This window comes from Protomyctophum parallelum, assembly GCF_964188405.1.
Source record: "Protomyctophum parallelum genome assembly, chromosome: 3".
NCBI lineage: Eukaryota > Metazoa > Chordata > Actinopteri > Myctophiformes > Myctophidae > Protomyctophum > Protomyctophum parallelum.
The window spans coordinates 1,152,655-1,179,865 of NC_139698.1; the positions used below are offsets into that span (position 1 = coordinate 1,152,655).

The 27,211-nt window shown below is 45.1% G+C and overlaps 2 protein-coding genes across 2 annotated transcripts in view; one reads left to right on the forward strand and one right to left on the reverse strand.

The window, feature by feature from the left end:
* adam22 (ADAM metallopeptidase domain 22) overlaps positions 1-27,211 on the forward strand; it is a gene marked incomplete at both ends in the record, with an annotated part of 172,867 nt that overhangs the window by 56,941 nt on the left and 88,715 nt on the right.
* cldn12 (claudin 12) lies at positions 4,325-27,055 on the reverse strand. Its single transcript, XM_083761054.1, has 5 exons — positions 26,938-27,055; positions 21,134-21,518; positions 12,560-12,837; positions 8,738-9,053; positions 4,325-4,912 (listed from the first exon to the last, which is right to left on the reverse strand). Exons 2-5 carry the CDS (start codon positions 21,350-21,352, stop codon positions 4,595-4,597), a joined length of 1,131 nt encoding a protein of 376 aa, XP_083617180.1. The 5' UTR covers positions 21,353-21,518; positions 26,938-27,055; the 3' UTR covers positions 4,325-4,594.

A 27,211-nucleotide genomic window follows, 5' to 3' on the forward strand; every position in this document is an offset into this window, starting at 1 on the left:
TAGGTTGGTCTCCCCTTGTCCCCCATATATGGGGACTAGGTTGGTGGAGGGTGTGTAGAGCCTAGGATCACATTAGATGATTGACACAGGGGTGAAAAATGGGTTACAAAATCGTGGGATAAAAAAAATATATATATATAAAAAAAAGCAGACATCGAGGTCGAGGCACGATTCGTTTGCTGGGATATCTTTAGGATATCTTTAGGATATCTTTGGGATATCTTTAGGATATCTTTGGGATATCTTTAGGATATCTTAATTATCTTTGCTACAAAATGCACAAAAGAAAAACAGTCATAATTATACAGGCGGTTCATTTTGGCTCCGTATCCAAGCGGGTTCAGAACCAGACCAGAACCTGGTCCAGACCAGAACCTGGTCCAGACCAGAACCTGGTCCAGACCAGACTGGCACAGTGTTGAAGACTGGAATTACAAAATAATAGACATTATAATTATTATTCCTGTAACACATTTTCTTAAATGTATTTAGTGTAATGTGTGCCCGTAGTCATTTAAATGTATTTAGTGTAGTGTGTTCCCCGTTGTCATTTGATGAGTAACAGAAACACTAGATAAGGATGTTAAATTAATACAATTAAAAATAGCTGCCCTTTAAGTCATGATGAAGTAGAGACGATCTGATTAATATTAACCCATTCTTTAAGTCAGGACCTCATGGTGAAGTAGATCTGATTAATATTAACCCATTCTTTAAGTCAGGACCTCATGATGAAGTAGATCTGATTAATATGAACCCATTCTTTAAGTCAGGACCTCATGATGAAGTAGATCTGATTAATATGAACCCATTCTTTAAGTCAGGACCTCATGGTGAAGTAGATCTGATTAATATTAACCCATTCTTTAAGTCAGGACCTCATGATGAAGTAGATCTGATTAATATTAACCCATTCTTTAAGTCAGGACCTCATGATGAAGTAGATCTGATTAATATTAACCCATTCTTTAAGTCAGGACCTCATGGTGAAGTAGATCTGATTAATATTAACCCATTCTTTAAGTCAGGACCTCATGATGAAGTAGATCTGATTAATATGAACCCATTCTTTAAGTCAGGACCTCATGGTGAAGTAGATCTGATTAATATGAACCCATTCTTTAAGTCAGGACCTCATGGTGAAGTAGATCTGATTAATATTAACCCATTCTTTAAGTCAGGACCTCATGGTGAAGTAGATCTGATTAATATTAACCCATTCTTTAAGTCAGGACCTCATGGTGAAGTAGATCTGATTAATATTAACCCATTCTTTAAGTCAGGACCTCATGGTGAAGTAGATCTGATTAATATTAACCCATTCTTTAAGTCAGGACCTCATGGTGAAGTAGATCTGATTAATATTAACCCATTCTTTAAGTCAGGACCTCATGGTGAAGTAGATCTGATTAATATGAACCCATTCTTTAAGTCAGGACCTCATGGTGAAGTAGATCTGATTAATATTAACCCATTCTTTAAGTCAGGACCTCATGGTGAAGTAGATCTGATTAATATTAACCCATTCTTTAAGTCAGGACCTCATGGTGAAGTAGATCTGATTAATATTAACCCATTCTTTAAGTCAGGACCTCATGGTGAAGTAGATCTGATTAATATTAACCCATTCTTTAAGTCAGGACCTCATGGTGAAGTAGATCTGATTAATATTAACCCATTCTTTAAGTCAGGACCTCATGGTGAAGCGGAGACCATCTGATTAACCCTGTTGGTGTTTTAAAACATGTTATACTTTAGCTAGTGACAAATAGCTGAAAAAATAGCTGGCACCGAGTGCCGCGCTATGAGCTTGTAGATCTGCTATTTTCCAATAGCTAAAGCACAACATGATGCTTTAAAAAAACACCAGAATGGGTTAAAGAAACATCGTGTCAGCAGATCTCACAATAATAAAACAACAATTGGGAGTAAAAGCATGGCTGGAACACACGCTTACTGTAACAACAATATAAAATAACACGCGCTTACTGTAACAACAGTATAAAATAACACGCGCTTACTGTAACAACAGTATAAAATAACAATTACAAAATGTATATATCCATCTATCCGTCTCAATTTCGGCCATAAAAAAAAGAAGTCTTAATTATTTCGGACATGAAGTATTTAAACATCACTTGCAGTTATCAGTCACATCTGGTCACATAATGAGACATACTAAGACCCCCCTATGGGGATTACAATGCAAATAAGACACAGTTCTTATATGAGACATACTAAGACCCCCCTATGGGGATTACAATGCAAATAAGACACAGTTCTTATATGAGACATACTAAGACCGCCCTATGGGGATTACAATGCAAATAAGACACAGTTCTTATATGAGACATACTAAGATCACAATGCAAATAAAAAGTGCATGAACCCGTGGACTTATAGCGCCCTCTAGCGATGATGACGTCAGACTTCGGTGCTCTATTGTAACTTATTAACGTGAATGTTAATATTATGTAGTGAGCGTCATAATAGTGAGAGCTATCCTATAGGGGCGTCGCAGTCCCTCCCCCTTTCAGAACGAGTGGCCCAGGAAATGAATCGCCATGCATTTTGACCATATATAGGCATTTCTTAAAGTATTTATTTAAAGACCTTTAAAGCGTCGTACGAAGCCAACTTCTTGTCGTGACGAATCATGACAACACACACAATATTTTGGACCAAACAAAGAATTAGAAAGTAGAAAAAAAACGGCAGGTTACAACACTTTTTTTGTTGTTTTTCTTCATTCTAATTCTTTGTTTGGTCCAAAATATTGTGTGTGTTGTCATGATTTGTCACGACAAGAGTTGGCTTCGTACGACGCTTAAAAAGGTCTTTAGATAAATTAAATAAGAACTGCCTTATATGGGGAAATGCATTGGGATTAATTTCCTGGGCCACTCGTTGTTCTGAAAGGGGGAGGGACTGCAACGCTCTGTAGTAGTGAGCGTCATAACAGTGAGCTCAATTGCACCCAAAAAACATGAACTTTTAACATTCAATAGATTTTCTGTGATCTGGGGTTTTCTGGCTCAAACAGGTGTTTTGATTTGCCGGCAGTTTGTGATGTAAGAGCCTGCAAATCCCATATATGTCAATGGGATTTGCCAGCAGATGTCACTGTTTTCACCGTGTTGCCTGTTTTCATTGTAGCTCAAAAGGCTTCCAAACCCCAAAGAAAACTTCAGACCACAGAAAATCCACTGAATGTTCAAAGTTCAGGTTTTTTGGGTGTAATTGAGGTCATAAAACCTAAAACCTAAAAGAAAAAAGAAAAATAAATGAAAATTAATGTCATAAAACCTTTAAGTCCTAAACCTTAAAGTCCTAAAGATACTCAGGATAGAACAACATACTTTTAGTTTAGTTAGTTAGAGTTAACCCATTTAGACCCCAGTTAAAAACAATCACTTTGAAAGAATATATATTCAAAGATTTAAAATAAATAAATAGCAGACTTACAAGCTCATAGCGTAGCGTATGCTAGATCTTGTAGATCTGCTATTTTTCAACAGCTAAATTATAAGATAATGTTTAAAACAGCCAAAAGGGGTTCCTGGCCAGAATGGGTTAATTGATGTGTGGAAAATGCAAATAAAAACAACAGTTTCAACATTAAAATGTACAATATTTAAATTCAAATGGTAACAGATACACATGGACCCAGCGGGGTCCATTTGGTTCCACATGGGACCCAGCGGGGTCCATTTGGTTCCACATGGACCCAGTGGGGTCCATTTGGTTCCACATGGGACCCAGTGGGGTCCATTTGGTTCCATGGTGTATCTGTGTTAATAAATCCTTCATGCTGCGTACGGTATGTAACGTATTCTATCTCACAATCCAACCACAGTGCAAAAAAATAAAGGTTCCCAACATCCCCCCCCCCTACCTGCCCCTCCCCCTACGAGCCCCCCCCCCCTACCAGCCCCTCCCCCTACCAGGGCCCAGGAAATGATTCCCCGTTAATTTTCCTCGTAGACAGTAAAGGTATTTATTTAAAGACCTTTATAAGCGTCGTACGAACAGTAAAGGTATTTATTTAAAGACCTTTATAAGCGTCGTACGAACAGTAAAGGTATTTATTTAAAGACCTTTATAAGCGTCGTACGAAGCCAACTCGAACAACAAACACAATATTTTGGGGGCCGAACAAATAATTTGAAAGAAAGTTTTGTCTTCTTTGTAATTATTTGGTTTGGTCCAAAATATTGTGTTTGTTGTTCGAGTTGGCTTCGTACGACACGCTTATACAAATAATTTGAAAGAAAGTTTTGTCTTCTTTGTAATTATTTGGTTTGGTCCAAAATATTGTGTTTGTTGTTCGAGTTGGCTTCGTACGACATGCTTATAAAGGTCTTTAAATAAATACGTTTTGAAATGTCTACGAGGAAAATGAACGGGGAATCATTTCCTGGGCCATGGAAGGGGGCGGGGCTGGGCCTGGGCGTGGCCATGGAAGGGGGCGGGGCTGGGCCTGGGCGTCGTCATGAAAGGGGGCGGGGCTGGGCGTGGTCATGAAAGGGGGCGGGGCTGGGCGTGGTCATGAAAGGGGGCGGGCTCAGGATGAATGAAGCGGTGAAAGGGTTAATTAACGTTGCTGCGTTGTGAGCACGGGGATGTCGATCTCGATGGCGGACATGCGGGAGCGCGTGGAGTAGCGCTGCCCCGCCCCCGCGTAGCTGGAGGCGGGGCCCTGCTGGGAGGGGGCGTAGCTTTGGGCGTAACCCTGCTGAGAAGGGGCGTAACCCTGGGAGGGGGCGTAACCCTGGGAGGGGGCGTAACCCTGGGAGGGGGCGTAACCCTGGGAGGGGGCGTAACCCTGGGAGGGGGCGTAGCTTTGGGACGGGGCGTAGCTGTACACCTCTGATCCGTAGCCGTCCGGTACCGACATCTGGGACATGTAGACCTGGTGGAAAAGAGACATTTCATTATAAACTGTAGGCCTACTGTACGTACCGGTAGATTGCAATTGATTAAAACCATAATTTATTGGCCTATAACTACACATAGCCTACTGTAGTCCTACTGTGTGTAGTCAAGTGGCTAAACCCCACAGGTTAGGTTACAGGAGATAGGAAATGTAATGGTCAAGCAGAGCGCCATGCGGTGCACGTGAACTATATGCCCATAGCATCTCACTCCATATCATTTAACCCATTCTGACCTGAGATCAGATTCATACGAGGTTTCCACTGGACACACACTGGTCTGATTAATAAAAGCATATAAAAAAACATGAATTATACACCCAATGAAAATTTACACTTCACGGATTATAGGCCATTTGGAATTAGAACAATCGGTTCAATATTGGCCGAGAATAGCCTGATTTAAAGGACAACTTTAGTTTTTTTCAACCAAGGTTGATGTTTTAGGTTGTTATTAGAGAAACTAAAAGGTTGAGTGTTCATTTTCTTTCATTTGCTGCTTTCTTTCGTTTTAGGGATTTTAGCTCTTTTTGAAAGGGGGGCGGGGGCATTCGAGCATGGGGCTAAATATGTATTTTTTTTACCAAATTTGACGGTGATTTATTTTTGTATTATTTACTATAGTCCTAATAAACCCCAGGAAATTACATCTGGCCACAGCAGATCACAGGATCTACTGAATGTGAAGGAGGCCTACTGTGGGAAGGCTTATACTGTGTGTATAGGCTCAATATGTCAGTTTGACACATTCAATTATACTTGTAGGGTATAGAATATGACATTTTAACGGTACATTCTAGGGATCATTTTAACGGTACATTCTAGATATCATTTTAACGGTACATTCTAGGGATCATTTTAACGGTACATTCTAGATATCATTTTAACGGTACATTCTAGGGATCATTTTAACGGTACATTCTAGATATCATTTTAACGGTACATTCTAGGGATCATTTTAACGGTACATTCTAGGGATCATTTTAACGGTACATTCTAGATATCATTTTAACGGTACATTCTAGGGATCATTTTAACGGTACATTCTAGATATCATTTTAACGGTACATTCTAGGGATCATTTTAACGGTACATTCTAGATATCATTTTAACGGTACATTCTAGGGATCATTTTAACGGTACATTCTAGGGATCATTTTAACGGTACATTCTAGATATCATTTTAACGGTACATTCTAGGGATCATTTTAACGGTACATTCTAGATATCATTTTAACGGTACATTCTAGGGATCATTTTAACGGTACATTCTAGGGATCATTTTAACGGTACATTCTAGATATAATTTTAACGGTACATTCTAGGGATCATTTTAACGGTACATTCTAGATATCATTTTAATGGTACATTCTAGGGATCATTTTAACGGTACATTCTAGATATCATTTTAACGGTACATTCTAGGGATCATTTTAACGGTACATTCTAGATATCATTTTAACGGTACATTCTAGGGATAATTTTAACGGTACATTCTAGGGATAATTTTAACGGTACATTCTAGGGATCATTTTAACGGTACATTCTAGGGATCATTTTAACGGTACATTCTAGGGATCATTTTAACGGTACATTCTAGATATCATTTTAACGGTACATTCTAGATATCATTTTAACGGTACTAATGTCGTGGAAATTTAGAGATAAACATTGTAATAATACTCCAAGTGTTTTATGACGTCACTGTCCCATGTGGTGAATGCCGTGTGGCTGTATGTTGGGGGTTGTCTGTGTGGGGGAAGACAAGAGCTATAAAAGGCTGTCGTTTGTTTACACTCGGGGAGCCAGACTGGGTTTCCATACATGAGGACAGGTTCATTCATGTAAGTCTCGTCTCCTACTCGAGTAAATCCCTATACTCTATAAACTCCGAATGATTGTGTTGCCTCATTATTCATTATTGTGTTTTGTCTTTTGAGCATATGTCCACAGATTCCATTACACATTCTAGATATCATTTTAACGGTACATTCTAGATATCATTTTAATGGTACATTCTAGGGATCATTTTAACGGTACATTCTAGATATCATTTTAACAGTACATTCTAGATATCATTTTAACGGTACATTCTAGGGATCATTTTAACGGTACATTCTAGATATCATTTTAACGGTACATTCTAGATATCATTTTAACGGTACATTCTAGGGATCATTTTAACGGTACATTCTAGATATCATTTTAATGGTACATTCTAGGGATCATTTTAACGGTACATTCTAGATATCATTTTAACAGTACATTCTAGATATCATTTTAACGGTACATTCTAGATATCATTTTAACGGTACATTCTAGGGATCATTTTAACGGTACATTCTAGGGATCATTTTAACGGTACATTCTAGGGATCATTTTAACGGTACATTCTAGATATCATTTTAATGGTACATTCTAGGGATCATTTTAACGGTACATTCTCAGGATCATTTTAACGGTACATTCTAGATATCATTTTAACGGTACATTCTAGATATCATTTTAACGGTACATTCTAGGGATCATTTTAACGGTACATTCTAGGGATCATTTTAACGGTACATTCTAGGGATCATTTTAACGGTACATTCTAGGATCCCGATCACGTTTTTATTAGCTTCCGATCCGATTCCGATCATTTGATTTTGAGTTATATTAGCAGATTAGGGTAGGGTTTTTTGTATATCCTGGCTATAATAGACATGGGGCTCCATCTTTGTCTCATCTTTCTAAAGCCACTATCTGGGGTTTTAGGGAGAATTAGTTTGACTTTATTTACACGAGAGGGTGTGGTTTAACGAGAGGCTGTGGTTTAACGAGAGGGTGTGGTTTAACGAGAGGCTGTGGTTTAACGAGAGGGTGTGGTTTAACGAGAGGGTGTGGTCTAACGAGAGGGTGTGGTTTAACGAGAGGGTGTGGTTTAACGTGATTATTGCCACGACAGTGATGCGGTCAGGAACGAGACGAAGTTGAGTTCCGCAAGCATCACTGAAGTGACAATAATCACGTTAAAACTTCTTAAAACTAAGAAAATCGCTGAAAGAATATATATTTTTAAATAATGACCGATGTAGTCACTACGACCACAAACGTCCCAATAAACTAGCTAGCCTAGCCACCGAGTTTGCTAGCGCTCTGGGAGAACAGAGCGGCTGAATTCTTTGTTTTGATTGGGTGTTGAACGGTGCTGGTTTGAACCACGGCTAGAAGGCCGTTTCAACCAATCAGATTGCTTCCTCTTAACACATTTAGTACCGGGAGTGCCTTCAAAATAAAGGCTATAGAGTGCCAGAGTTGTCTGATCGCTTTTACTTTGAAAGCCATGAAACAGGAAACACTTGCCTAAAAAAGTTGACTTTACAAAGAGACCTCACATCCCCGATCATCTTAATATATTGTTTTACGCTCCAAAAAGCGTTCATATTTTGCGGGAGAGACGGATGAGGAGCAGAAATGAAGCGCCAGCATATCGCTCTATTCATCACCACGGAGAGCGCCCTGGATTAGGAGATATGAGTCATTCTTTCCGCCGCGCTAACATGGGAGTCAATAACAAGCTAATAGTTGCACTGAGCGTTAGCATACGGCAAGCGAAAAGCAAAATGCCAAAAAAAAAAAATAGGAAAATTCTGAATATTCTTGCGTCGCTGGGACGTCGCTGGGACGTCGCTAGGACGTCGCTGGGACGTCGCTGGGACGTCGCTAGGACGTCCTCACACGTCATATGTACTAATATTTCGGTATCCTATGACGTGCTCACACGTGTTTTGTTTTAATTGTGTTAAGGACCTGTAGCGTACCTGAGGGGGCATTGGCGCCGTGCCGGCGGCGGCCATCACAACACTCTGGGCGTAGCAGGGGCCCCCCGGGGCCCCCCCCGCCTGAGGCTGGGCCCCCACCACGGTGGGCATGAAGGGCCCGGAGGAGGGGGGGGGGTAGCCGTTCTGGGCGTGGGAGGGGGAGGAGGGCAGCGAGGGCAGCGGCAGCCAGAAGGGGGAGGGCAGCGTCTTGCACATGCAGTACCACATGAAGGTCAGCAGGGCGGCGCCCGCCAGCCCGCCGCTGCAGCCGATGGCCACGTAGGGGGCGAAGCCGTCGGAGAAGAGGGGCCCGTACCTGGGGGGGGGGGGGGGGGGGGGGGCAGCGTTAGGGCCGATTCATACTCCTATTTTAGAGCTCTGTAGAGCCTACAATGTGACGTCATTTGGCTCTGTAGAGCCTACAATGTGACGTCATTTGGCTCTGTAGAGCCTACAATGTGACGTCATTTGGCTCTGTAGAGACTACAATGTGACGTCATTTGGCTCTGTAGAGCCTACAATGTGACGTCATTTGGCTCTGTAGAGACTACAATGTGACGTCATTTGGCTCTGTAGAGCCTACAATGTGACGTCATTTGGCTCTGTAGAGCCTACAATGTGACGTCATTTGGCTCTGTAGAGCCTACAATGTGACGTCATTTAGCTCTGTAGAGCCTACAATGTGACGTCATTTGAGGTTCGGGGGGGGGGGGGGGGGGGGGGTACCGTCCTTAAGTCGGCTCTTCGGTGCTACTGAAAATTTCTGACGAGCCGAAATCATTTGGCACTACAGCGCCGAAACAGCTGTAAAATAGGAGTATGAATCGGCCCTTAGGTTAAACAGCGGTAAAATAGGAGTATGAATCGGCCCTTAAGTTAAACAGCGGTAAAATAGGAGTATGAATCGGCCCTTAGGTTAAACAGCGGTAACATAGGAGTATGAATCGGCCCTTAGGTTAAACAGCGGTAACATAGGAGTATGAATCGGCCCTTAGGTTAAACAGCGGTAACATAGGAGTATGAATCGGCCCTTAGGTTAAACAGCGGTAACATAGGAGTATGAATCGGCCCTTAGGTTAAACAGCGGTAAAATAGGAGTATGAATCGGCCCTTAGGTTAAACAGCGGTAAAATAGGAGTATGAATCGGCCCTTAGGTTAAACAGCGGTAACATAGGAGTATGAATCGGCCCTTAGGTTAAACAGCGGTAAAATAGGAGTATGAATCGGCCCTTAGGTTAAACAGCGGTAAAATAGGAGTATGAATCGGCCCTTAGGTTAAACAGCGGTAACATAGGAGTATGAATCGGCCCTTAGGTTAAACAGCGGTAACATAGGAGTATGAATCGGCCCTTAGGTTAAACAGCGGTAACATAGGAGTATGAATCGGCCCTTAGGTTAAACAGCGGTAACATAGGAGTATGAATCGGCCCTTAGGTTAAACAGCGGTAACATAGGAGTATGAATCGGCCCTTAGGTTAAACAGCGGTAACATAGGAGTATGAATCGGCCCTTAGGTTAAACAGCGGTAACATAGGAGTATGAATCGGCCCTTAGGTTAACACAATTAAAACAAAACACGTGTGAGCACGTCATAAGGATCCCGAAATATTAGTGCCTCTGACGTGTGAGGACGTCCCAGCGACGTCCCAGCGACGTCCCAGCGACGCAAGAATATTAGGAATTTTCCTATTTTTGCTTTTCGCTTGCCGTATGCTAACGCTCAGTGCAACTATTAGCTTGTTATTGACTCCCATGTTAGCGCGGCGGAAAGAATGACTCGTATCTCCTAATCCAGGGCGCTCTCCGTGGTGATGAATGGATCGATATGCTGGCACTTCATTTCTGCTCCTCATCCGTCTCTCACGCAAAATATGAACGCTTTTTGGAGCGTAAAACAATATATTAACCGTCTTCCTGCCATTGCCGAAGCCCTTCGGCAATTGAAGCATTAATTTGATATTAACGCTTGCTGCCATTGCCGAAGCCCTTCGGCAATAGCACTTTTATAGTGCATATGATTGATCAAGCCATAATGCTACTCACGTTAGCCGGTTAGCTAGCAGTGTTGTTAGCACTGCACTGGATCGTTCATATTAATTCACCGTCACCATAAGAATCCATTCTATCCATTTCTTTCAATCGCCTGTATCTCCTATTCCTTGTCCCAGATGGCATTTTTGGTCAAAACAGCGTTTCTTTGACGGCACGAGCCGACGTTGTGGATGGCTAAAATGTACCGGCATTGATTCGATCATGTAAACAAAGGTTGTCTTGGCAACGTAAAGCTGGCAGGGATAAGCTCACTTCCGGTTGAGGCAAAATGTGGCTTTTCAAAATAAGAGCTCAAATAAAAAAAATGCTGGCATGAATTAGGTCCTAATTTCTCAATAAATGGCAGCAGTAAAAGGGTTAAGATGATCGGGGATGTGAGGTCTCTTTGTAAAGTCAACTTTTTTAGGCAAGTGTTTCCTGTTTCATGGCTTTCAAAGTAAAAGCGATCAGACAACTCTGGCACTCTATAGCCTTTATTTTGAAGGCACTCCCGGTACTAAATGTGTTAAACAGCGGTAAAATAGGAGTATGAATCGGCCCTTAACCCATTCAGGCCATTCATTCTTTCCATGTCAGTTGTTCTCAAACATATTCATGCCAAATGATGACATTGGCCGCCGAGCCCCATCTGGAAATATGTTGTTCCAGGGACCTGGAACGACCTGGAACGACCTGGAACGACCTGGAACGACCTGGAACGACCTGGAACGACCTGGAACGACCTGGAACGACCTGGAACTACCTGGAACGACCTGGAACGACCTGGAACGACCTGGAACTACCTGGAACGACCTGGAACTACCTGGAACGACCTGGAACGACCTGGAACGACCTGGAACGACCTGGAACTACCTGGAACGACCTGGAACTACCTGGAACGACCTGGAACGACCTGGAACGACCTGGAACGACCTGGAACTACCTGGAACGACCTGGAACGACCTGGAACGACCTGGAACTACCTGGAACGACCTGGAACTACCTGGAACGACCTGGAACGACCTGGAACGACCTGGAACGACCTGGAACTACCTGGAACGACCTGGAACTACCTGGAACGACCTGGAACGACCTGGAACGACCTGGAACGACCTGGAACTACCTGGAACGACCTGGAACTACCTGGAACGACCTGGAACGACCTGGAACTACCTGGAACGACCTGGAACTACCTGGAACTAATTAGTAACGCTGGGCGTTACTAATCGATAGAACGGAGAACTCCGTCCTTGCCGCTCGGGGTGTTAACCCATCTAGTACAGGAAGTGCCTTCAAAATAAAGGCTATAGAGTGCCAGAGTTGTCTGAACGCTTTTACTTTGAAAGCCATGAAACAGGAAACACTTGCCTAAAAAAGTTGACTTTACAAAGGGACCTCACATCCCCGATCATCTTAATATATTGTTTTACGCTCCAAAAAGCGTGAGAGACGGATGAGGAGCAGAAATGAAGCGCCAGCATATCGCTCTATTCATCACCACGGAGAGCGCCCTGGATTAGGAGATACGAGTCATTCTTTCCGCCGCGCTAACATGGGAGTCAATAACAAGCTAATAGTTGCACTGAGCGTTAGCATACGGCAAGCGAAAAGCGAAATGCCAAAAAAAAAATAGGAATAATTCTGAATATTAATATCTCGCCCCGCGTCGCTGGGACGTCGCTAGGACGTCCTCACACGTCATTAGAACTAATAGTTCGGTATCCTATGACGTTCTCAGACGTCCTATGTATAGAATCTGTTAAGTTAACTCATAGAACGCGTTCTCTCACCGGGCGTTCAGCTCCTTGGTGCGGAACAGGAACCAGACCGAGGGGGCGGAGCCTATGGCCCCGCCCAGGAAGAGGAAGGTGGCGGCCACCAGGTGGCATCCGGCGCTGTTGACCAGGCAGGAGGCGGTCTTCATGTCGGGCTCGGGTCCGTCCGAGCAGCAGCAGGTCTTACACATGCCCGACAGGCAGAGCAGACACGCCCCCGCGCCCAACAGCACCGCCACGGGGAGGCAGAACTGGAGCAGACGAAGGTCCAGCTGGTCCACTTTGGAATACCACTGGAACACAACACACGCACACGCACACACACACACACACGCACGCACACACACACGCACACGCACACACACAAGCATAAAGTGCATAAGAGCTCAAAACTACTGGACAGACAAATAATAGAAAAATACAAAACAGACACAAATGGACCATTTGGGGGGAGGGGCATTGAACAGTCAGTCTGATGGCAGTCTGTACACACACACACACGTGTTGTTTTTGAGCGGTGCAGCCACTCCTACATGCAGCAATGTCCGTGCCTATTCAGTATTTAAGTCCGACGTCATTTTGTAGTGCTGCGTTACGTCCGGGTCCAAGTGGCACCAGCTCCCGTCCGCATCTCATTGTAAATTGAATATCTAAACGCGTGAATCTTTTTACAGTGACGTTATTTTTCAGAAAGGAAGCCATTGAGGGTTAAAATGGGTCTTAATGCTTCCAACTCGAGTGGAATTATTAATGTTTTGTACAAGTGTCCATGACAACAAAAATATATGATGTGGAGGCAATAAAGACTATTATTATCATTATTATTGAAGGTGGCAACAGTCCATTTGATCGGTAAAATATTTCTGGGGTATATTTAGAATGTGTGCAGGCTTGAGTATGTTGAATCTAGTTTGCATTAATGAGGATTTATTTGACACAATCAAATAAAATGGCGATAGTATTCCATGTGGGGCAGACGGCCTGTCACTGTCAAATTTGGGAGAGCAGCAGCTTTGTTGTTGCGAGGAAAGGAAAGCGGTAAAATGAGACTTTCGTGGTTGTTTTCGTCTCAGATTTAGTCCGACGGAGCGTCACAGTATAACTCCATGGGGACACAAAAGCGACACAAAAGTAGGACCCGTAAGTATCTCAGGAGGGGGCGCTCACGTCACAGCTAAAATACTGAAGTATCTCAGGAGGGGGCGCTCACGTCACAGCTAAAATACTGAAGTATCTCAGGAGGGGGCGCTCACGTCACAGCTAAAATACTGAAGTATCTCAGGAGGGGGGCGCTCACGTCACAGCTAAAATACTGAAGTATCTCAGGAGGGGGCGCTCACGTCACAGCTAAAATACTGAAGTATCTCAGGAGGGGGCGCTCACGTCACAGCTAAAATACTGAAGTATCTCAGGAGGGGGCGCTCACGTCACAGCTAAAATACTGAAGTATCTCAGGAGGGGGCGCTCACGTCACAGCTAAAATACTGAAGTATCTCAGGAGGGGGCGCTCACGTCACGGCTAAAATACTGAAGTATCTCAGGAGGGGGCGCTCACGTCACAGCTAAAATACTGAAGTATCTCAGGAGGGGGCGCTCACGTCACAGCTAAAATACTGAAGTATCTCAGGAGGGGGCGCTCACGTCACAGCTAAAATACTGAAGTATCTCAGGAGGGGGCGCTCACGTCACGGCTAAAATACTGAAGTATCTCAGGAGGGGGCGCTCACGTCACGGCTAAAATACTGAAGTATCTCAGGAGGGGGCGCTCACGTCACGGCTGAAATACTGAAGTATCTCAGGAGGGGGCGCTCACGTCACAGCTAAAATACTGAAGTATCTCAGGAGGGGGGCGCTCACGTCACAGCTAAAATACTGAAGTATCTCAGGAGGGGGCGCTCACGTCACAGCTAAAATACTGAAGTATCTCAGGAGGGGGCGCTCACGTCACGGCTAAAATACTGAAGTATCTCAGGAGGGGGCGCTCACGTCACGGCTAAAATACTGAATTATCTCAGGAGGGGGCGCTCACGTCACGGCTAAAATACTGAAGTATCTCAGGAGGGGGCGCTCACGTCACAGCTAAAATACTGAAGTATCTCAGGAGGGGGCGCTCACGTCACAGCTAAAATACTGAAGTATCTCAGGAGGGGGCGCTCACGTCACAGCTAAAATACTGAAGTATCTCAGGAGGGGGCGCTCACGTCACAGCTAAAATACTGAAGTATGTCAGGAGGGGGCGCTCACGTCACGGCTAAAATACTGAAGTATCTCAGGAGGGGGCGCTCACGTCACAGCTAAAATACTGAAGTATCTCAGGAGGGGGCGCTCACGTCACAGCTAAAATACTGAAGTATCTCAGGAGGGGGCGCTCACGTCACGGCTAAAATACTGAAGTATCTCAGGAGGGGGCGCTCACGTCACGGCTAAAATACTGAAGTATCTCAGGAGGGGGCGCTCACGTCACGGCTGAAATACTGAAGTATCTCAGGAGGGGGCGCTCACGTCACGGCTGAAATACTGAAGTATCTCAGGAGGGGGCGCTCACGTCACAGCTAAAATACTGAAGTATCTCAGGAGGGGGCGCTCACGTCACAGCTAAAATACTGAAGTATCTCAGGAGGGGGCGCTCACGTCACAGCTAAAATACTGAAGTATCTCAGGAGGGGGCGCTCACGTCACAGCTAAAATACTGAAGTATCTCAGGAGGGGGCGCTCACGTCACAGCTAAAATACTGAAGTATCTCAGGAGGGGGCGCTCACGTCACGGCTAAAATACTGAAGTATCTCAGGAGGGGGCGCTCACGTCACAGCTAAAATACTGAAGTATCTCAGGAGGGGGCGCTCACGTCACAGCTAAAATACTGAAGTATCTCAGGAGGGGGCGCTCACGTCACGGCTAAAATACTGAAGTATCTCAGGAGGGGGCGCTCACGTCACGGCTAAAATACTGAAGTATCTCAGGAGGGGGCGCTCACGTCACGGCTGAAATACTGAAGTATCTCAGGAGGGGGCGCTCACGTCACAGCTAAAATACTGAAGTATCTCAGGAGGGGGGCGCTCACGTCACAGCTAAAATACTGAAGTATCTCAGGAGGGGGCGCTCACGTCACAGCTAAAATACTGAAGTATCTCAGGAGGGGGCGCTCACGTCACGGCTAAAATACTGAAGTATCTCAGGAGGGGGCGCTCACGTCACGGCTAAAATACTGAAGTATCTCAGGAGGGGGCGCTCACGTCACGGCTAAAATACTGAAGTATCTCAGGAGGGGGCGCTCACGTCACAGCTAAAATACTGAAGTATCTCAGGAGGGGGCGCTCACGTCACAGCTAAAATACTGAAGTATCTCAGGAGGGGGCGCTCACGTCACAGCTAAAATACTGAAGTATCTCAGGAGGGGGCGCTCACGTCACAGCTAAAATACTGAAGTATGTCAGGAGGGGGCGCTCACGTCACGGCTAAAATACTGAAGTATCTCAGGAGGGGGCGCTCACGTCACAGCTAAAATACTGAAGTATCTCAGGAGGGGGCGCTCACGTCACAGCTAAAATACTGAAGTATCTCAGGAGGGGGCGCTCACGTCACAGCTAAAATACTGAAGTATCTCAGGAGGGGGCGCTCACGTCACGGCTAAAATACTGAAGTATCTCAGGAGGGGGCGCTCACGTCACGGCTAAAATACTGAAGTATCTCAGGAGGGGGCGCTCACGTCACGGCTAAAATACTGAAGTATCTCAGGAGGGGGCGCTCACGTCACGGCTAAAATACTGAAGTATCTCAGGAGGGGGCGCTCACGTCACAGCTAAAATACTGAAGTATCTCAGGAGGGGGCGCTCACGTCACAGCTAAAATACTGAAGTATCTCAGGAGGGGGCGCTCACGTCACAGCTAAAATACTGAAGTATCTCAGGAGGGGGCGCTCACGTCACGGCTAAAATACTGAAGTATCTCAGGAGGGGGGCGCTCACGTCACGGCTAAAATACTGAAGTATCTCAGGAGGGGGCGCTCACGTCACGGCTAAAATACTGAAGTATCTCAGGAGGGGGCGCTCACGTCACGGCTAAAATACTGAAGTATCTCAGGAGGGGGCGCTCACGTCACAGCTAAAATACTGAAGTATCTCAGGAGGGGGCGCTCACGTCACAGCTAAAATACTGAAGTATCTCAGGAGGGGGCGCTCACGTCACAGCTAAAATACTGAAGTATCTCAGGAGGGGGCGCTCACGTCACAGCTAAAATACTGAAGTATCTCAGGAGGGGGCGCTCACGTCACAGCTAAAATACTGAAGTATCTCAGGAGGGGGCGCTCACGTCACAGCTAAAATACTGAAGTATCTCAGGAGGGGGCGCTCACGTCACGCTAAAATACTGAAGTATCTCAGGAGGGGGCGCTCACGTCACAGCTAAAATACTGAAGTATCTCAGGAGGGGGCGCTCACGTCACAGCTAAAATACTGAAGTATCTCAGGAGGGGGCGCTCACGTCACAGCTAAAATACTGAAGTATCTCAGGAGGGGGCGCTCACGTCACAGCTAAAATACTGAAGTATCTCAGGAGGGGGCGCTCACGTCACAGCTAAAATACTGAAGTATCTCAGGAGGGGGGCGCTCACGTCACGGCTAAAATACTGAAGTATCTCAGGAGGGGGCGCTCACGTCACGGCTAAAATACTGAAGTATCTCAGGAGGGGGCGCTCACGTCACAGCTAAAATACTGAAGTATCTCAGGAGGGGGCGCTCACGTCACAGCTAAAATACTGAAGTATCTCAGGAGGGGGCGCTCACGTCACAGCTAAAATACTGAAGTATCTCAGGAGGGGGCGCTCACGTCACAGCTAAAATACTGAAGTATCTCAGGAGGGGGCGCTCACGTCACAGCTAAATACTGAAGTATCTCAGGAGGGGGCGCTCACGTCACAGCTAAAATACTGAAGTATCTCAGGAGGGGGCGCTCACGTCACAGCTAAAATACTGAAGTATCTCAGGAGGGGGCGCTCACGTCACAGCTAAAATACTGAAGTATCTCAGGAGGGGCGCTCACGTCACCGCTAAAATACTGAATACCTATGTGGCCATGAGCATGAGTATTATGACTATAGGCTACCAGTAGGAGGCGCCAGAAACAGAGAGAGAGATAGTGCTGCAATGTTGCCGGGGGGGGGGGGGAACTGCACCACTCAGTTCACACGGGTGTGATTTATTTATTTATTATAGTGTTAGTCTCTTGAAGAGTTTTCATTCGTTTAGTCACATGTTAGCGCGTGTGCAACACAAGAGTGACACGTCTAGTCCGCGAACGTCCCAACTATTACGGTGTTAAAGATATTATTTTAACCACCATAGATTTCACTGTAGTTTATGAACGGAACACATTGATACGGTCCCTGCTGAACGCACCTCTGAGTCACAGCAGTAGACCTACCTCTGAGTCACAGCAGTAGACCTACCTCTGAGTCACAGCAGTACCTCTGAGTCACAGCAGTACCTCTGAGTCACAGCAGTAGACGTACCTCTGAGTCACAGCAGTAGACCTACCTCTGAGTCACAGCAGTACCTCTGAGTCACAGCAGTACCTCTGAGTCACAGCAATAGACGTACCTCTGAGTCACAGCAGTAGACGTACCTCTGAGTCACAGCAGTAGACGTACCTCTGAGTCACAGCAGTAGACGTACCTCTGAGTCACAGCAGTAGACGTACCTCTGAGTCACAGCAGTAGACGTACCTCTGAGTCACAGCAGTAGACCTACCTCTGAGTCACAGCAGTACCTCTGAGTCACAGCAGTAGACGTACCTCTGAGTCACAGCAGTAGACCTACCTCTGAGTCACAGCAGTAGACCTACCTCTGAGTCACAGCAGTAGCATCCTGACGTACCTCTGAGTCGTAGTAGTAGCATCCTGACGTACCTCTGAGTCACAGCAGTAGACCTACCTCTGAGTCACAGCAGTAGACCTACCTCTGAGTCACAGCAGTAGACCTACCTCTGAGTCACAGCAGTACCTCTGAGTCACAGCAGTAGACCTACCTCTGAGTCACAGCAGTAGACCTACCTCTGAGTCACAGCAGTACCTCTGAGTCACAGCAGTAGACCTACCTCTGAGTCACAGCAGTAGACCTACCTCTGAGTCATAGCAGTAGACATACCTCTGAGTCACAGCAGTAGACATACCTCTGAGTCACAGCAGTAGCGTCCTGACGTACCTCTGAGTCACAGCAGTAGCATCCTGACCTACCTCTGAGTCACAGCAGTAGACCTACCTCTGAGTCACAGCAGTAGACCTACCTCTGAGTCACAGCAGTAGACATACCTCTGAGTCACAGCAGTAGCGTCCTGACGTACCTCTGAGTCACAGCAGTAGCATCCTGACCTACCTCTGAGTCACAGCAGTAGACGTACCTCTGAGTCGTAGTAGTAGCATCCTGACGTACCTCTGAGTCACAGCAGTAGACATACCTCTGAGTCACAGCAGTAGACGTACCTCTGAGTCGTAGTAGTAGCATCCTGACGTACCTCTGAGTCACAGCAGTAGACATACCTCTGAGTCACAGCAGTAGACGTACCTCTGAGTCGTAGTAGTAGCATCCTGACGTACCTCTGAGTCACAGCAGTAGACATACCTCTGAGTCACAGCAGTAGACGTACCTCTGAGTCGTAGTAGTAGCATCCTGACGTACCTCTGAGTCACAGCAGTAGACATACCTCTGAGTCACAGCAGTAGACGTACCTCTGAGTCGTAGTAGTAGCATCCTGACATACCTCTGAGTCACAGCAGTAGACGTACCTCTGAGTCGTAGTAGTAGCATCCTGACGTACCTCTGAGTCACAGCAGTAGACATACCTCTGAGTCACAGCAGTAGACATACCTCTGAGTCACAGCAGTAGACGTACCTCTGAGTCACAGCAGTAGACATACCTCTGAGTCACAGCAGTAGACGTACCTCTGAGTCACAGCAGTAGACGTACCTCTGAGTCACAGCAGTAGACATACCTCTGAGTCACAGCAGTAGACGTACCTCTGAGTCACAGCAGTAAGACATACCTCTGAGTCACAGCAGTAGACGTACCTCTGAGTCACAGCAGTAGACATACCTCTGAGTCACAGCAGTAGACGTACCTCTGAGTCACAGCAGTAGACATACCTCTGAGTCACAGCAGTAGACGTACCTCTGAGTCACAGCAGTAGACATACCTCTGAGTCACAGCAGTAGACGTACCTCTGAGTCACAGCAGTAGACATACCTCTGAGTCACAGCAGTAGACATACCTCTGAGTCACAGCAGTAGACGTACCTCTGAGTCACAGCAGTAGACATACCTCTGAGTCACAGCAGTAGACGTACCTCTGAGTCACAGCAGTAGACATACCTCTGAGTCACAGCAGTAGACCTACCTCTGAGTCACAGCAGTAGACATACCTCTGAGTCACAGCAGTAGACATACCTCTGAGTCACAGCAGTAGACGTACCTCTGAGTCACAGCAGTAGACATACCTCTGAGTCACAGCAGTAGACGTACCTCTGAGTCACAGCAGTAGACATACCTCTGAGTCACAGCAGTAGACCTACCTCTGAGTCACAGCAGTAGACATACCTCTGAGTCACAGCAGTAGACCTACCTCTGAGTCACAGCAGTACCTCTGAGTCACAGCAGTACCTCTGAGTCACAGCAGTAGACGTACCTCTGAGTCACAGCAGTACCTCTGAGTCACAGCAGTAGACCTACCTCTGAGTCACAGCAGTAGACATACCTCTGAGTCACAGCAGTAGACATACCTCTGAGTCACAGCAGTAGACCTACCTCTGAGTCACAGCAGTAGACATACCTCTGAGTCACAGCAGTAGACCTACCTCTGAGTCACAGCAGTAGACCTACCTCTGAGTCACAGCAGTAGACATACCTCTGAGTCACAGCAGTAGACCTACCTCTGAGTCACAGCAGTAGACATACCTCTGAGTCACAGCAGTAGACCTACCTCTGAGTCACAGCAGTAGACATACCTCTGAGTCACAGCAGTAGACCTACCTCTGAGTCACAGCAGTAGACCTACCTCTGAGTCACAGCAGTAGACCTACCTCTGAGTCACAGCAGTAGACGTACCTCTGAGTCACAGCAGTAGACGTACCTCTGAGTCACAGCAGTAGACATACCTCTGAGTCACAGCAGTAGACCTACCTCTGAGTCACAGCAGTAGACCTACCTCTGAGTCACAGCAGTACCTCTGAGTCACAGCAGTAGACCTACCTCTGAGTCACAGCAGTAGACGTACCTCTGAGTCACAGCAGTAGACATACCTCTGAGTCACAGCAGTAGACCTACCTCTGAGTCACAGCAGTAGACCTACCTCTGAGTCACAGCAGTAGACATACCTCTGAGTCACAGCAGTAGACCTACCTCTGAGTCACAGCAGTAGACCTACCTCTGAGTCACAGCAGTAGACGTACCTCTGAGTCACAGCAGTAGACCTACCTCTGAGTCACAGCAGTAGACCTACCTCTGAGTCACAGCAGTAGACATACCTCTGAGTCACAGCAGTAGACCTACCTCTGAGTCACAGCAGTAGACCTACCTCTGAGTCACAGCAGTAGACCTACCTCTGAGTCGTAGTAGTAGCATCCCGAGTAGCCGTCCTGCTTCACACACTTGGCCCACAGGCCGTCGTAGACGCTGACGTTCTTGGCGTTGCGGTTGAACGTCACCAGGCGCGTCACGCGCCACTGGGGCACCACCGTGGCCACGGCCAGCCCGCCCACCGCCACCAGCGCCACCAGGAAGGAGAAGGCGTTGGTGGCGTGGATGTCCCGGCACGACATGGCCCCAAAAACGGCCTCCTCCGAAAAGGGTACGCCTGGAGAGAACCGGACCCGACCGGTCCTGGACTGGAGACCCACTGGAGAACCCGACCGGTCCTGGACTGGAGACCCACTGGAGAACCCGACCGGTCCTGGACTGGAGACCCACTGGAGAACCCGACCGGTCCTGGAGAATAATTTAGGCATTTGTCAGCAGTGTTGTTTTCGTCGACTAAAACTAAGACGAAAAATGTCCGTCGACTACCTTTTTCCACTGAAGAAAACTAAATGGAAACTAAATGAAAACTATGCTATGGTGACTAAAACTATAAGACTAAATATACTGACAATTTCGTCAACAAATAAAAACTAGACTAAAATGTTAGTAAGGGACTAGTGGACAAGAGATCCAGTAGAAGTCATTTTACACTTGTTTGCATGCTGAAAATAGCAGATCTACAAGCTCACAACGCGTCGCAGCGCGACGCGTTGTGAGCTTGTAGATCTGCTATTTTCAGCAAGTGTAAAATAAGTAATTATGACGGCAACAAGGCCCGCAAAAATACATTTTAGTCGACTAAATCGCCTGTAGATTTAGTAGACTAAAATCTTATGACATTTAGTCGACTAAAACTAGACTAACACTAATACATTCCAGGTGACTAAAATGTGACTAAGACTAAGTGAAAACTATTCAGGAGACTAATGACTAAAACTAACATAGAAATTTGCTGCCAAAAACAACACTGTTTGTCAGACACTCTTCTTAACCACATTCTGACCTGAGATCAGATTCTAACAAATGTTCTTCCACATCCTGACAGTTTTCTGAAAAAGCTATGTTTCTATGTCAGTCGCTCTTTCGATTTTTCTCATGAGCTATGAGCTTGTAGATCTGCTATTTTTCAATAGCTAAAGCATAACGTGATGCTAACACCAAAAAGGGGTTCCCGTTCAGAATGGCGATTTACAGTAAGCAGGAACAGAAAGCATGGCGATACATCACATACTGTACATAAGACGTAGTTATCATGAAACATGCGTAAGCTAAGAATTTAAAGGGATAGTTCAGATACATTTTTTTACTTAAGTTGTATGAAATACTTGCCATTAATATAGTGGTTGCAACTGTATTAATTGATCACCCCGAGTCCCGTGGTGGGAGTTCTGCTCTGGTTTTAGTGATATTAAGTAGTTCCGGTCATTTTGTGGGGGGGCAGTATGCAGTAAAGGTAAATTAATCCACAAAACTAACGTTATTTGTATTGTTGACCTATCTGAAAATCTGACCTATCCCTTTAACCCATTCTGACCTGAGATCAGATTCATACGAGGTTTCCACTGGACACACACACTGGTCTGATTAACAGTTGAATATCTATATAATAAAAACTATACATATAAACTATACATACTATGCTATACTTAGCATAAAGTGCTATGAATACATTAAATGCTATTCTAGTACTGAATACGTAACATACTATAAGTCTGTATTTCAATTTCAATTTGAAGGACCCCCCCCCCCCCAGTTTGACATGCATTAGTCGACTATACGGACCCCCATTTAATGGCATTTCTCTCTCTCTGGGGACCCCCAATTTATATTGTAAAACCAACGTTTATTTAACTCTCAGAGTGTACAAAATGGACCCATTGGGGTCCATTTGGTTCCAGTTCTGGTCATCAACAACACCGTATGACCTAATATGGTCATCCTCCTCCCATACACACCCTATAGATGACCTAATATCGCACACACACACACGCACGCACGCGCACACGCGCACACGCACGTGCACGCACACACACACACACACAGAGCTGACCTAATATCTGCTCCACTGTCCTGCACACACAATACTCTGCTGTCAGCAGCGCACACACACACACACACACACACACACACACACACACACACACACACACACACACACACACACACACACACACACACACACACACACACACACACACACACACACACACACACACACACACACACACACACACACACACACACACACAACTCCACTATCTCCTATTGAACCGTGCATAGACCACAGAGGTCTCTGACGTCACCCATTCTTCCCCTGGCTTGTGGAAGTTCTGTTTTTTTTTCTTTCTATGGAGAATAACATTACCAGGGGTCCTCGAGGGAGTTCCAGGGGGTCCGGGGACCCCCAGGGGTCCTCGAGGGAGTTCCAGGGGTCCTCGAGGGACCCCCAGGGAGTTCCAGTACCCTCACAGAGTTAAATTAACATTGATTTTACAATATAAATTGGGGGTCCCAGAGATAGAAATGCCATTAAAGGAGAATTCCATACTAAAAGGCTTTCTTACCTTTCTTTGTAGTCGTTACGTCCCCACCAAAGAGGTCCAGGTGTTATTTTGTGCAAAAGCTCCTTATTGGCTATTTCCCCTACCATAAGCCCTACATGAATTGCAATGAATTGCATTGGATTGAATGGGGCTATGGGGTGTTGTGCTAATTCGCTTATTTCCATCGCTCAAAATTATAATTTCTTTGTATATATCCTCTCTTCATAATGTAAATAATATCCCAAGCGGCACACTTTACTACTTCTTTCGATGGAAATAAGTGAATTAGCACAACACCCCATAGCCCCATTAAATTCCCATTCAATGCAATGCAATTCATTGAGGGCTTATGGTAGGGAAAATAGCCAATAAGGAGCTTTTGCACAAAAAAACACCTGGACCTCTTTGGTGGGGACGTAACGACTACAAAGAAAGGTAAGAAAGATAAGAAAGCATTCTAGCATGGACTTCTCCTTTAAATGGGGGTCCATAAACTAATGCATGTCAAACTGGGGGTCCTTGAAATTAAACGGGGTTGAGAATCACTGCTAGAGCCGTAAAATCCTTCTCTTATTGGGGTCCCTGAATCACTGCTAGAGCTGTAAAAACCTTCTCTTATGGGGGTCCCTGAATCACTGCTAGAGCCGTAAAAACCTTCTCTTATGGGGGTCCCTGAATCACTGCTAGAGCCGTAAAAACCTTCCCTTATGGGGGTCCCTGAATCACTGCTAGAGCCGTAAAAACCTTCCCTTATGGGGGTCCCTGAATCACTGCTAGAGCTGTAAAAACCTTCTCTTATGGGGGTCCCTGAATCACTGCTAGAGCCGTAAAAACCTTCCCTTATGGGGGTCCCTGAATCACTGCTAGAGCTGTAAAAACCTTCCCTTATGGGGGTCCCTGAATCACTGCTAGAGCCCTAAATATCTTCTCTGATGGGGGTCCCTGAATCACTGCTAGAGCCCTAAATATCTTCTCTGATGGGGGTCCCTGAATCACTGCTAGAGCCCTAAATATCTTCTCTGATGGGGGTCCCTGAATCACTGCTAGAGCCCTAAATATCTTCTCTTATGGGGGTCCCTGGGCCATTCTATCGACGTTGAAATGGATGAAATACAACACATTGAAAAACAGCAGATCTACAAGCTCAGTCATGTAGCGCGGCACTCGTCTGCTATTTTTGAAAAATCGTGAGAAAATGTGGCACAAATATTTATATATATTCTTTCATAGCGAACTTTTTTTTTTAGCTCAAATCTTTGCTTCTTCTGGGGAGAGGTCCCTTGGCTGGAACGACATATTTTTCAGATGGGCGCCCACATTAGCCTACATATGAAATGGTTTGAGAATTACAATTTACAATGTAGGCAATGTAGGGCGGTGGTGGCTCAGGGGTCTGGATGGTAACCGTAAGGTCAAGTGTCCTTGAGCAAGACACTGAACCCCTAATTGCTCCCGATGTGCTGGTTGGTGCCTTGCATGGTTTCCGCTGCCATCGGTGTGTGAATGTGTGTGTGAATGGGTGAATGTAATGCACCATCTCTGTAAAGGTGTGTGAATGGTTGAATGTAATGCACAGTCTCTGTAAAGCGCCTTGGATAAAGGCGCTATATAAATGCACCATTTACCATTTAGGCATTTAGCAGACGCTCAAACCCATTCTATCCATGTTATCCATGCCTTTATGACATCCCTCCTCGACTACTGTAATGCCCTGTATATTGGAGTCAACCAGGTCTCCATATCTCGCTTACAGTTAGTCCAAAATGCCGCCGCACGGTTGCTTACAGGTACACGTAAGCGTGACCATATTAGTCCTGTACTAGCCTCCCTCCATTGGCTTCCTGTGCGATACAGGATTGATTTCAAAGTTTTGCTTTTTGTTTTTAAATGTTTAAATGGTTTGGCACCCATTTATCTCTCTGAACTACTCAAACCGTATGTTCCCACAAGGACCCTCGGGTCCTCTGACCAGCTTCTCCTGGTGGTGCCTAAATCAAGGCTGAAAGCTCAGAGGGAACCGGGCTTTTGCAGTCGCAGCTCCCAAGCTCTGGAATGAGCTGCCTCTGCACATAAGACAGGCCCCCACTCTTCAGGTGTTTAAATCACGCCTCAAGACATATTTTTATTCTTTGGCTTTTCCTAGCATAGTATGAGCTTTTTGATGTTGAAAGTGACACTGTGTACTGTATGTTGTTTGTTTTTAAATGAAGTTGTGATTTTTATTATTTTATTGTAAAGCACTTTGGAACAACTTGTTGTTATTTAAATGTGCTATAGAAATAAAGATGGTATGGTATGGTATGGTATTCTGAACGGGAAACCATTTTGGTGTCAGCATCATGTTATGCTTTAGCTATTGGAAAATAGCAGATCTACAAGCTCATAGGCTATAGAGAAGTGTCTATTTGTACGTCTCTAAATGTTTTGATGAATTGAACAATGTGGACCCTGTTGTAAACAAGTGTAATGCTTAATTGGGTCGTCCACTCACAGTTAACAGTCTGTGTATTGAGTTTGTGCTTAAAATGTATACTGTATAATTCTGTAAACTGTTAATACATATTTCAATCAATCAAAATCAATCAATCAAAAGTTCAAAACACATCAGTCGTTGTGATCCAAGACTATAGCCTACTCTGATCGATCGATCGATCGATTGATTTATTAACAGTTTGCAGAATTACAGTACATTTCATTCAAGCACAAACTCAACGCAAAGACTGTTAAACTGTGAGTGAACGACACCGTAAAGCATGACGGTTGTTTACAAGAGCCAAGAGGGTCCACCTTGTTCAATTCATCATAACATTTTAAAGGCGTACAAATGGACACAACGGTGAAGTAAACAAGGTTTAGCAGCATGTTGTTCTTATACTGCTGACATCTGGTCATTAATATAATGTGATCACACCGTTCCATCCACAGGCTTAGCATTCATGTAGTTGTTAACTTGTAGATCAGTTATATTAATGTACCGTTCCATTCACAGGCTTAGCATAAGTCATGTAGTTGTTAATAACTTGTAGATCAGTTCTTTTCGGTGTGAGCGTTATGTATTATCTCACTGTAGTAAACACTAAGCCGTTCATTATTAGTATTATTAATATATTATACTCTAAAGGTTATTAAATAATCTCACTGTAAACTAAACACTACGCCGTTAGCCCGTTAGCATGTTAGCATTCTGCTGCAACCTGTTGTTGTTGTGACTCACTTTCTAACCTCAAACTCAGCGACGGAATCACACTGATATATAAATATAAATATAATTATAAAGTCCTTACCTTGAGGTGTTTTGGAGCGGATATAATAAAGTCCTTAGCCGGGTTTTTTAGAGACGTTTCAGCGTGTTGTTCAGCTGCTTGTGGTGAAGTTATACATAATGAACGTCCTCAGTGTCTCTGTTCTTACTGTACAAAGAAACAGTAGGAATACCAGACGAGTCGCCCCTTGGCCAACCCGCCCCTTGAACAACTCGCCCCCGGCGAAATGGGTTAATGTTTGATTGATTGATTGAAATATGTATTAGCCCATTCTGACCTGAGATCAGATTCATAC